The 13,655-nt window shown below is 39.8% G+C and overlaps 1 protein-coding gene across 1 annotated transcript in view; it reads left to right on the top strand.

Annotated features, from left to right (window-relative positions):
* The window catches only part of LOC134533141 (peroxidase-like), a 72,385-nt gene that overhangs the window by 30,552 nt on the left and 28,178 nt on the right, over window positions 1–13,655 (top strand). Inside the window, exons 9-12 of the mRNA XM_063370448.1 lie at window positions 2,169–2,364; window positions 5,719–5,916; window positions 7,713–7,860; window positions 12,516–12,672. Of these exons, the coding sequence (XP_063226518.1) occupies window positions 2,169–2,364; window positions 5,719–5,916; window positions 7,713–7,860; window positions 12,516–12,672 (699 nt within the window). The remainder of the gene's footprint in view (window positions 1–2,168; window positions 2,365–5,718; window positions 5,917–7,712; window positions 7,861–12,515; window positions 12,673–13,655) is intronic.

Below are 13,655 nucleotides of genomic sequence, written 5' to 3'. Positions count from 1 at the left end.
AATTTATCTATTTTTCTTAGTAGTCGTCATACAAATTTAAATATTTGTGATTGCGTATCACCAGATTTTCTATTTTGCCTTCTGCATACTTAGTTACCACCAAGTCGCTGAACCAGTCATTAACGTCCGCTTTGAGTTCGTTCTGAGTCTATCTATAGTAAAACATATTTCGATGGGGGAGGGCTTTTCGAGTTCAAAAGCATTACGAACCTCACACTTGGCTGGATATTTAATTTTGTCACACACTTGTGAGTCACGTGGTAAACAGTAAACCACCTTTGTGGCTAATTGTTAGCGTCGGACTGGCGCGAAGGAATTTTGCTGGTCCATGACGTTGAAGAGGGAGGGGGTTAGGGGTGGTGTGAGAACTGCGCGACTTTTCTCATCAAGACTTTCTTTACTTTTAGAACGATCTTCGTACTTCAGGTGAATTCAGACACTGCCTAAGACTCAACAACACACACTGCGGATATTATGAAAGCAGTCTGCAATGTGCGTTATATAACGAAATACATAGTCATGTGTGAACATCTTAGATCTCGGTATACGGCATGTGGTAGGAGTAATTTCGTGAATGAAACGGAAGTCGCTTGGAACGTAAATGTGTAACCACGGTGCTGCCGTCTGTGGCGGATGGTGCGAACCAAAGTTCACAAAGCCAAAGGGAAACCTTATAGTATAAACCGTTAAATGAATTTTTTACAAGATGGTGAGTATTTTAGTATAATTCCTTGTCGCAAATAAGGCCTTTGAAACTGATGTTTAGTATTTCTTAAAGTATTTTTCGCTTTAATCAGACATTTCATTACATAGTTTACCTTTTCGCTCTAAAATCGTATGATTCGATAGTCGACCTAGCTGCTCCGGTAACTAATTCTAGCGGCGGGTGCGGAAACGTCATGTTATTCACGTCAAGAAATTAGGTGAAATCACAATTTTCGTATATTTATCACGCTCTGAATTATATAAAATAATTTTATGTTACATTTCTGTCCAAGGTTCGTATTATAAGTTCATTTGCAACATGAGAACACATGAATTCGCTCGTTAGCGGGGTCAGATGTTTACACATTACTGTACTGAATGACTCGCCATTTTTTTTTCTTTTATTAATTTCAACTAATTTCATTTAACATGCGCCACTGCAGTTTTTCTTGTTTTCTGAATAAATTATTTTCACAGAATTATCAGTGCTGTCTAGGCAAGTAACATTGGACATTAGCTGATACTGACTGGTTCTCTGTGTGTTTGTCTATTTATCTTTGTTTGTTCTTGAGGTTTCCTATTGCAACATTTGTATAAGAGCAATGACGTATGTTCATGAAATTAAATTTTATCAATCTTCTTCATTGCAAGAATAATAAAAATAACAGATGTACATTAATTAACTAAATAATAAATAGTTACTATGGTATTGAAACACAGATACACAGAAGCACTATGTTTTTTTTGTAACCCCCTATAAATATATGTCACACACAATCAAAGTTTTGCTTTCAACATGTTCCAATAAAGTTAGTCAAACAACACGCTTAGCGCAGTCATGTTTGTTCAAAAAGTGGGATAACTTTGAGTTTCAATCAAATACCTTGTATGAAGGAATGGTTTTAAAATGTTTCGGAGGTTTGACGGAATCAGCCAATCAGATTCCTGCGCAGCAAAAACGGTAAATGTATTCCCTTTCCATCTCAACGAATATATAAATAAGCCAAAGACACACGAGAGATAAAAAAATTAATAAAAGTAATATTGCTAGAATATGTTTAATAATAGTGATTAAAGTAAAGTAATTCATCTGTAGAAAGCCAACATTCAAATTTTTAAGTAACGAGTATTCGCGTGATTAAAAACTAGAGACATTTTTATGTTAAGAATGTAATAAAAGACGTAACAAGTACAAGTATTCCATCAAGAGCTATAAAGTTTAATCAAAATTAGAAATAATAACGTACTGTAAATTTTTTAGCGAGCTAAGTCCAATAATAATAATAAGTTGATATTATAACTGGGTTTTTTAACATGTTTTTATTAATCCGCCCAACATTTTTTTATAGAAAACTAAACCCCATATTTCGTGCAATGTGATCCCACATAATTTGCCAAATGTAAGTGTGGACGAAACAGATGCGGACAGAGCGATGGGGCAGTAAGAAGAGGCGTGGTTGCAGATAGTGGCGTCGACGCACTTCCTGGACGCCTCGGTCCTGTACGGCTCGACCGCCGAGCTGGCCAGCTCGCTGAGGGAGTTCCAAGGAGGTCGCCTGAGGACGGTGGTGAAGCACGGCCGGCCCTTCCCCCCCTCGGCGCCCAACAAGACGGCGGTCTGCGACAACGTCACGCCGGACGAGGCCTGCTACCTCACAGGTTACAGCACGCAGGGACCAGTCGCTTGGCAGGCTATGGACCGAAAGTCTTTTGACCGAAATTTTGGAGGAACGACGAGTGCCTTTTCCGTCTAGTGCCTTTTTGACCAGTGCCTTTCTGTATAGTGCCTTTTCGGTATAGTGCCTTTTCTGACCAGTGCCTTTCTGTATAGTGCCTTTTCGGTCTAGTGCCTTTTCTGTCCAGTGACTTTCTGTATAGTGCCTTTTCAGTCTAGTGCCTTTTCTGACCAGTGCCTTTCTGTATAGTGCCTTTTTGGTCTAGTGCCTTTTCTGACCAGTGCCTTTCTGTATAGTGCCTTTTCGGTCTAGTGCCTTTCTGACCAGTGCCTTTCTGTATAGTGCCTTTTCGGTCTAGTGCCTTTTCTGTCCAGTACCTTTCTGTATGGTGCATTTTAGGTCAAGTGCCTTTCTGACCAGTGCATTTCTGTATAGTGCCTTTTCGGTCTTGTGCTTTTTCTGACCAGTGCCTTTCTGTATAGTGCCTTTTCGGTCTAGTGCCTTTTCTGACCAGTACCATTCTGTATACTGCATTTTCGGTCTAGTACCTTTCTGACCAGTGCCTTTCTGTATAGTGCCTTTTCGGTCTAGTGCCTTTCTGACCAGTGCCTTTCTATATAGTGCCTTTTCGGTCTAGTGCCTTTTCTGACCAGTGCCTTTCTGTATAGTGCATTTCGGTCTAAAGCCTGTTCGGTCTAATGACTTTCGGTCAACTACCATATTCCCAGATGGATATTTTTTTGTTTTCGGTCTAGTGCTTTTTGATCTAGGACATGTTTGCCAAAGTAAAGCCTTTCAGACAAACGACTTTCGGTCAAGTTTTTTTTTCGATCTAATGATTATCGACCAACTGCCGCGTCCACGAAAAGTACACGTGGCCAGAGCATAATGTCAGGAAACATACAACGGGAGGTGATGAGGTGCTGATGGAATATTGTCGGAATGAATGAGCAGGTGAGAACAAGTGGACCATGAGAAAACTCACCGATTCAATACAACGTCGTCCGTATCGAATTGTATCCGTATGGCCTTGGAGTGGGGCAAGTGTTACGCCCAATTAACCATCGTTAAGATTCCTAAATATTAATTTTTATTTAATTACTTTATTCTTTCTTCCTAAGTTTTCGTCTGGCATGGAAAGGTGCTGAAAAATTGTCTAATGTTAACCACAAAAAACACATAAAAATTCTTTTACTACAAAATAATATTCTTAACATAATTTTAATGGAACAATTAAAGAGTTTTATTTTAGAAACACAAAATACTTAATATACAAAATTTAATAAAATAGAAAATAAAATTGCTTATTTTTGAATGACTTAAAACTGGAAATAACACTATATTTCAAGTTATATAACAAAATATACAACAATAAACCAGCGCACTTGTCGTTGTGTACACTAGCTTAACTTCAACACTTGTTATACAGAATATGGGCAGTGTTGGTGTTATGTTCAAACAACAATATATCATCGTCATCATTTATTATCATGTCTTCAGGTGACTCGCGCATGAACCAGAACCCGCAACTGACGATCCTGCAGATCATCCTGCTGCGAGAGCACAACAGAGTGTGTGGCCATCTGCAGCAGCTCAACCCTCACTGGGACGACGAGAGACTGTACCAGGAGGCCAGGAGGATAGTCATCAGTCTGTTGTGTCTTCAGGTGACTCGCGCATGAACCAGAACCCGCAGCTGACGATCCTGCAGATCATCCTGCTGCGAGAGCACAACAGAGTGTCGTGCCATCTGCAGCAGCTCAACCCTCACTGGGACGACGAGAGACTGTACCAGGAGGCCAGGAGGATAGTCATCAGTCTGTTGTGTCTTCAGGTGACTCGCGCATGAACCAGAACCCGCAGCTGACGATCCTGCAGATCATCCTGCTGCGAGAGCACAACAGAGTGTCGTGCCATCTGCAGCAGCTCAACCCTCACTGGGACGACGAGAGACTGTACCAGGAGGCCAGGAGGATAGTCATCAGTCTGTTGTGTCTTCAGGTGACTCGCGCATGAACCAGAACCCGCAGCTGACGATCCTGCAGATCATCCTGCTGCGAGAGCACAACAGAGTGTCGTGCCATCTGCAGCAGCTCAACCCTCACTGGGACGACGAGAGACTGTACCAGGAGGCCAGGAGGATAGTCATCAGTCTGTTGTGTCTTCAGGTGACACGCGCATGAACCAGAACCCGCAGCTGACGATCCTGCAGATCATCCTGCTGCGAGAGCACAACAGAGTGTCGTGCCATCTGCAGCAGCTCAACCCTCACTGGGACGACGAGAGACTGTACCAGGAGGCCAGGAGGATAGTCATCAGTCTTTTGTGTCTTCAGGTGACTCGCGCATGAACCAGAACCCGCAGCTGACGATCCTGCAGATCATCCTGCTGCGAGAGCACAACAGAGTGTCGTGCCATCTGCAGCAGCTCAACCCTCACTGGGACGACGAGAGACTGTACCAGGAGGCCAGGAGGATAGTCATCAGTCTGTTGTGTCTTCAGGTGACTCGCGCATGAACCAGAACCCGCAGCTGACGATCCTGCAGATCATCCTGCTGCGAGAGCACAACAGAGTGTCGTGCCATCTGCAGCAGCTCAACCCTCACTGGGACGACGAGAGACTGTACCAGGAGGCCAGGAGGATAGTCATCAGTCTGTTGTGTCTTCAGGTGACTCGCGCATGAACCAGAACCCGCAGCTGACGATCCTGCAGATCATCCTGCTGCGAGAGCACAACAGAGTGTCGTGCCATCTGCAGCAGCTCAACCCTCACTGGGACGACGAGAGACTGTACCAGGAGGCCAGGAGGATAGTCATCAATCTGTTGTGTCTTCAGGTGACACGCGCATGAACCAGAACCCGCAGCTGACGATCCTGCAGATCATCCTGCTGCGAGAGCACAACAGAGTGTCGTGCCATCTGCAGCAGCTCAACCCTCACTGGGACGACGAGAGACTGTACCAGGAGGCCAGGAGGATAGTCATCAGTCTTTTGTGTCTTCAGGTGACTCGCGCATGAACCAGAACCCGCAGCTGACGATCCTGCAGATCATCCTGCTGCGAGAGCACAACAGAGTGTCGGGCCATCTGCAGCAGCTCAACCCTCACTGGGACGACGAGAGACTGTACCAGGAGACCAGGAGGATAGTCATCAGTCTGTTGTGTCTTCAGGTGACACGCGCATGAACCAGAACCCGCAGCTGACGATCCTGCAGATCATCCTGCTGCGAGAGCACAACAGAGTGTCGTGCCATCTGCAGCAGCTCAACCCTCACTGGGACGACGAGAGACTGTACCAGGAGGCCAGGAGGATAGTCATCAGTCTGTTGTGTCTTCAGGTGACACGCGCATGAACCAGAACCCGCAGCTGACGATCCTGCAGGTCATCCTGCTGCGAGAGCACAACAGAGTGTCGGGCCATCTGCAGCAGCTCAACCCTCACTGGGACGACGAGAGACTGTACCAGGAGGCCAGGAGGATAGTCATCGCTGAACACCAGCACATCTCCTACTACGAGTGGCTGCCTTTGATTTTAGGTAAAATTGTAAATGCATAATTATGTATTCGATATTTTAGTCCATAGTTAGGGATTTTAGAATCAAGGTGTTAGTAAATTATTAGATGTCGTGTTTGATGTATTTGAAGTCATTTATTAGTTACAATGTTCATATTGAATCATTAAAACAATTTGTGGTAGTTATGCTTATGCACACTCTTGTTTGATTAAAAAATTTTTTTATCAGAACAACCAGCTTTGAATAAGCCACTGTCTTTTGAACACGATACTTTGCCAAATGTCTTTTTTTGTTCTGCGAACGCGGCATATTTCATCAGCTAGACAGTAAGCCTTTAAAGGATTATGCATGTAATAATACTTGAATGGCCACCTCTTGTATAAGACAAGCTATTATATTATTTGCTAATTCGGGAGTATGTTACTTGTTCATCAGCTTGTGAGTGGTGATATGGTAATACCCTAACATTTGGTTTTCTTGTTTCATCAACATGTCATAAAATATATGTTTTTTTTTCTCTTTGAGTGTTTGGATCATTGGGAGTATGTCTCACTTGTAAGCCCTTCCAGTCAATGGTAAAGATTTATCTTTCTGTGTAGTAAGAATTTCGTTTCATGTAAGAGGAAGAATTATGTCACACACGCGGCAGCCAATGGACATTTAAGGGAGTACATGTAAAACTGTATAGTATAGCCTGATAGTAAAATATACCTCAAACTGATAAAGTTTTTAATTAAACTTCTCAACTATTATTCAATACTCTTTGATTGAGGGTTTCTCAATGGCTCGCAGCCATCTAGATAAACTGTCGGCCATTCGTAGAAGAAACACTAAAGTTTATAACCATAGTATACACACACCTGTTCTAATACACTTGACTAAATAAATCTTATTTTAAGTAAAATATTAAAATCTCTGTGATACAATTGGTGCAATACACTTAACATTTTTAGTTTATTGTTGTAGAACTGAAATTTAAATTCTGTTGCATTTCATTCTTTTGCAACACTGTCCCCGTTATTTTTTTCTTTGCAGTTTCCGCAAGCTCTTCATTACGAATTCATTTCTTTGGTTATTACAGAAGTCCGCTTCTATTTGTACCAGTCATGTTCTTTTCATGCTAACCATATTTTAAGTGGGAAACTATATTCGTAAATTCTTTGCAGTTGAATATAATACAGCGTATTCTTACACTATGGGATGATGAATATGATGTAGGCATCTCTTGTACTTGAGGTTATCTTAATATATATATAAATCCAGTGTCCTGATGTTTGTTTCCAGTGAACTCTTCACCAAGTTAACCGATTTCGATATGAAAATTGGCATTTATGTGAAATTTTTTCAAACTTGAGATTTAGGATAGTTTTTATTTAGATTATTGGTCTTAATAATTTATAATTAATAATAAACTGATATCAATGTTGATTGGTGTTTAAGCCCGGGAAACAGTGGGTACTTCGTCTCCATGACAACGTTGCGTGCTCGAGAGTCGGGAAACCATCGGTGCTATTCGTTTTTTCTTCGGTACATTACAAAGCATTATATTATTAAGTTTTTGTCAAAATTAATTAATTTTAATTTTATTTCATTTATTATAACTGTAAATAAGAGATTTGGTCTCATTTCCCCCCCCCCCCCCAATTAATACAACCGTGCGAGGCCGGGTCGGGCAGCTAGTTATGGATATATATTTATGACCTTGAGAAATTTTGACTCTCGAGGACCGTGCAGTATATTCATTATTTATCGGAGGGATTGCTGTTTGTGTATTTCTCTGCTCGGCACCCGTGCTGTGACATATCTTGGTGTCGCAGGCGAGCACCGCGCCAAGGTGCACGGTCTGATACACGAGGGCTACGGCTTCACGCACGACTACCAGGAGTCCGTGGACCCGTCCGTCCTCAACGGACACTCCACGGCGGCCTTCCGCTACTTCCACACCAACATCGCCGGCTACATGTGGTGAGTGTTTCCTCTGCTGTCCAGGTGCCCGATATATGTTTTCACGACAGCTAGACGAAAATGGAACTAACCTGCCAACATCGAGTCATCTTTACCTTTTTTTTTTGTTCAAGGCACAATAAATTAAAAGCCTTTACGTCGGCAAAATGTTGATTTGCGATTGTTTAATCATGAAGCTCAATGTGTGTGATTCGGTGGCAACACAGAAAACTGGGAATCATATATGGAGTGGACAAATAATTGGGCAGTGTAAACATGCCTAAGTGCATACCTATGTGCATGTGTGTGTGTGTCGTAATATGGGTTTTTATTGTGTAAATCAATATCTTTGTGGTGGCGTGGTGTTTTCGATGTTGTAAGTGTGATATGTGAGAGCCAGTTAAGGTTTAGGGCGCATTATTCCAATATTTTCGGGTAAGGTAGCGAATAAGGACTGCATTGTTGGAATATAAGCGTAACCTAACTAGTGGTGGGTTGTTTTCCAGAACATATCCCAACCGAATCCCATTACGGAATCAAATCGGCAACAGTCAATAAACGGTGCCCTGCGCGAGGCTATAAACTGGTTTCAACTCATTCCAGCAGACTTTTCGCAACCAATCGATACAATTGTTACGGGAAAAAAATACTAGAGATAGCGCACCGTCGCACGAATTAAATTGTGTTATTTTAATTTTCTCACGCACTTTTTAAGTTGCGATTCTTTCTTGTTATGAATATTAAAGTACACAAAATTCGTTCGAGAATAGTTTCGCTACCATAAAGTTTCATTTGGTACACCAATACGTTTGGCACATATCCGATATTCACGAAATTGAATATATATGAGCTAATGGCTTCAGACGACGGTGCGCCATCTGGACGAAATCAACAACAAAAAAGTGATCTCTGCGCATGCGCGTAATTTGAGCAACAGATAGGTAACGGATAGGACCCTAAAATACATTTCCTGAAAATAAGGATTGGCCGTGTCCTATCGTGCACTAGGTATACTGTTACAAGCGTGTCAAATCATAGTGGGTCGTGTCGTTTCTTTGATAGTCTCCGTTTGAGCATTGAATATATATAACTTATAGAAGTCGCGAGGGGATAGGATTTATTATTCCAATTTTCGGATCCAAAACTGTGGTAGTTGTTAGCTCCGCCGCTAGACAGCTCTTCTTTCCACAAGAGGGTAGTCGTAGTTACCAGCTTCCACGCTAGAGCGCTGTAGCATCGCTTTTTTCAAGGTCATGCGCGTAATTCTCTGTCTCACTCTATCGAGAGGCGGTGCCGTTTGTTGAAATCCGAGCGCTTAGATACGGGCGGGCGCAACTGAATTGGAGGAGTACGGCCACCGAAAAAAAAAGTGCGGTTAAAAGATGCCAACATCAAAATTTAAGTTTTAATTATAAGAAAACTACAGAAATTTCTTAAACGTAATAACGTAAAAAAAAAAAAAATACTGACATTCGTAGTTCAGAATTTATAAAATGTGTTAACGGAGTGGCGCATTGAGTAAAATGGCAAAACACAATTTGGAATAATTCTTGACAACGTTGAATGATTTTGGTAGCTATGAAACAACTATGGCTGCGATGACTGTTCAAACGCGTGCACGTAATGTTATTAGTAACTGAAACTAATGGTATGATGTCATACTTTGTGGCTATGCAGTTTATAATTTTTTTAACATAAGATGAAGCATTTTTACATAATGTTTTGGTTGTTTCGTAATTCAAAATAAATAATCTTAAACGTTATATGGTGAATATTCCCAGTAACGAATGACCACTAAAAAAATCAATTTTGCCAACATTGATATGAAAAGTTAACGATTTACTATGTTAAGTTGCTTATAAATAACGCACATTTCCCGGATCTCCAAAGAAAATAAGAGTTTTTGTTATAGCATTGAGTTGCCACTCTTTATATTCCTTGCTTTGAGGTTAGATACACAAGTTATGCTCGTAAAAACGATGCGCAAGTATTTTGAATACAAATATATTTTCTTTTAATAACCGAAAGGTAAATATTATTTCCATGAAATATAATACAATTATTTAAACACAGACAACATATAAGAGCTATTTTTTGTTTATTATTCGATCTGGCGTGATAAATATTATATTTTAAAAACAGTTTGTGGATTTTTAATAAAAAATAAATATTTATTTATTACATCAATTTAAGTTGTTCAAAAAATTCACTTTAGTATGAATTCAACCGAATTCATGTTATTCAGGGCAGAAAATTAGAAACTACCAAAAAAGATTATCTACATTGCTGTTTTGTGTAAATCTGTGCACGGACTTAGTAAGTGATATATTTATAATTCCTCATTTTAGCAACCCATTTTAACACAAGAGAAAAAGGATTTTATACTAAAAATTATTATGTTAAACCATTAATTAGCAGGAAACATGTATGAATAATCTATTTAAATTTGCATTTGAACAGTGAATATTATTTTGCAATAATAAATATATTTTATCATCGTATATTACGGATGAAAAGTTTGTATTTCCATCTAATCAGAAGAATTATGACACAGTTAATTAAATTGCTTTACAAGTTTTTATTCACATGAAAATCATTAAAAATTGGTTGGGAAGTTATATAAATATACAAAAACAAATCATTATACATACAATTTTATTATCTTAGTGGATTTAAATTAATGGTGTCCCAGTGACTACTGCGAAGAAAAAAATCTTGCGAAAGGTTTCCTCGTAATTGAAATTCGTCAAAAAAAATGTATCTCTCATTTTTGGTGACATTTCTGACAAGTGGTACGATGAAATTTGAGACTGGCAAATGAATGTTGTGAAGCAATAAACAAAATATCACATTCGTGAACTACAAATGTATAGTTGTTTTTATTTTATAGTAAAAGTATATCTAATAACCCGTGGCTTTGCTCACGTAATTTCCGGGTATTGCTGATACTCTACCATTTTAAGAAAAGTATGTATTAAATTCCAAAGATTTTTGAAGAATTATACCCAAAGAACTGTCAAGTATAGAAAATATTTAATAAATAAAAATATTTTTACGACTTATTTTTAAATGTTTTAGCGTAAGCCTATTTTAACTTTTATTTAAAATTAAGTACCTACCTTATTTTCTATCTCCCGGTTTAGTGAATTTGAGAATATATTTTTCCTTGATGAAATCTTAACTCTTTTCCATCTGACGAAGAAGCCAATTAAAATATAAACTAAGACTCGCGCACTTATTGTATGTTAAGACTGCCATCGTTTTAAATTACGGTAATTTTTTTAGTTATAGTCATGCTTAGGATAATAACACAATATGCCTTATTACGCATACATTTCAGTATTCATGAAACCAATGCATTTTTATTTGAAATGTAGAGCAGTTACCAAATTTCTTATCTCGCATATTGATTTTTTTGTATGGCTAGTATTACTTAAACTAAATTTTGGAATTTTCACTGATGTACCTACTCTTTTCCCTTTTCTATGTGATTTAGAAAATATAGCAATATACGTAAACCAATTAAACCAAAATCATCCTGAATTTTTATTACCGAATAAAGTTAAATACAAAAAATTTTAATATGCGTATTTTATTATTGAATACTGATTTAGTGGGTTCCATTTTTTTTTAAAATAATATTTACCCCTTTTACTACTTAATAGATAACGTTGAATAAGAGAAGGTTGTTTAAGGTATGTTGATTTTCCTTGCCAATATCTAAAAGTAAATTTGTACAAACGCGAAATATAGTTTAAATAAGTATTTTACTTTTAAAATAAAACCATATTTTGAACGGAACACTGACTATTTGACCAGTACAAAGTTTTATTAGCTAATTTTCACTTCACTCGGGTACAGAATCCCATCATTCAGTGATTTCCATGGCTAGCTTCTTTTGGGATTTCATCATTCGCAAACGACGGTAAAGGAAGCTCCTCTTCAAGGTCGCCTAACGATGCTGATAAGACCTGCCGGGTAATTTGAATCGTTGGTCTTGGATTTTCGAAGGGGGGCTGGAATGGGGGGGGGGGAAGGATGATGTCACGACTTGGCTGGTTAACCTAGTTCTGCCAAATACCACCAGGGGCGTATACGGCCGATACCCAGCGATGAAAGCGATCGCAGCGGCGGAGCTTGGAACTACAACAATTCTTCTGAGAAACCGGACAGAAAATTTAACCTGGGCTCGCGACTTCTATACATTATATATATTCAATGGTTTGAGTATAGAAGTCGCGAGTGGATAGGATTTACTCTACGTTTTTCAGGAGCGTATGATGAGCAGCTCGGGAACTTCACCGCTGCAGGGCGCTGCTGTAACGCCCTGTATCGTCTTAGGTTGTTATTTACACGTTAGAGCGCAGCACTGTCGCCCGCTGTCATTCCCCGCACCCCACACCAATCATTCACTGCAGCTCAAGGTCGTTCAACGGGAGGGGGAAGGGGTGTTTGAAGAGTTCGACACTTGTCCGCTAGGGACCACCACAAGTCGATGCCCTAGAGATGGTGGCGATTGCGGCGGTGAATTAACCAACTACCTCAAAACCGTATTAGAAATTTTAACCTGGTCTGGCGACTTCTATACAGTATATATATTCAAAGGTTTGAGACTGACGCTTTTAAGTGTTCTACTGCGCTGTGTCCTGAGTTTCCGAGTGCCTGGTTGTGTTCAGCTTGTTCGCGGAGCGTCGCAACGTGAACGGCGTGCTGCGGCTGAGCGACCACATCAACAGGCCGGGAGTGATCGAGCAGGGCAATCACTTCGACCACCTGATCAGGGGGATGGCCACTCAGCCGCAGGCGGACTCCGACCAGGTCATGGATGCCGAGGTATCCTAGAGCATTTTATATAGTTCCGTTACACGTGATCCAAGACGATCGACACACGTAAGGGATGTTGAGAAAAAAAGGAATTGGAAATGGTCCATAGTAAGGAACAATCACTGAATTTGCCAGGAAAGATTTCGGAAAAACCACGGAAAACAGATATCAAAATGGTTCTCCGTAAAACTGATCGCGTGTTTCTGGATATTTAGTCTAAAGTTTTACCGTTGGTGCCCCATCAATGAGTGTTTTACCTTTAGTCGCTCTAAAAATGTATAGGCCTATATTTAGTGTAACTAAAGTAAATTTATATTTCGTATAACAAAAGTCACCCTTCAATACAATAACTAAATAGATACATAAAAAGAAAAACTAAATATTAATAAATGTCTCAGATGTAACTTTCAATAAGAGTAGTATAGAAATGGGGCTCCGGGGACTGGGTTCTGGGTGTGGAGCCGGAGCCGGTGTCCGCCATTTTGTATTGTGACGTCACGGCGGCCATCTTGTATGAGTGTAACGGGACACAGCGTAACGGGACAAGTTTGACCTTGACCTTTGACCGTCAAAATCCGCCAAAATTGGGCAAAATTTGCCCAAAATTACTCAAAAATCGCCAAAATTTCCATTTCTGTGGAAAAAAGTTCCGCCAAAAAATTTCAAAAAATTCCACAAATTAAAAATTTCTCTTTTTGAGGGAAAAATTTCCCGTTTCGAGGGAAAAATTCCCGTTTTTAGTCCTTAAAAATCCCAGCGGCTGAAAATTCCTAAAACTGGCTTAAGCATCCTTAACTCAAGCCTCAGTTAAGCCATTTCTAGGAATAAGGATACCATGACCGCCATCTTGGATTATGTCGCCACCGTTGCAATTTCCGTTACGCCCGCCATCTTTAAAATCTTCATTTACTATCCGATTTTAATGAATTTTTTTTTAAAATTTATAAAAAATTCAATTAATAAAATTTTAATAAAAAATATTTAAAAAACAT

Source organism: Bacillus rossius, chromosome 6, assembly GCF_032445375.1.
Source record: "Bacillus rossius redtenbacheri isolate Brsri chromosome 6, Brsri_v3, whole genome shotgun sequence".
In the NCBI taxonomy this organism is placed as follows: domain Eukaryota; kingdom Metazoa; phylum Arthropoda; class Insecta; order Phasmatodea; family Bacillidae; genus Bacillus; species Bacillus rossius.
Note: the sequence above shows the minus strand (reverse complement) of the source record. Positions and strands in the feature narration are given on the sequence as shown.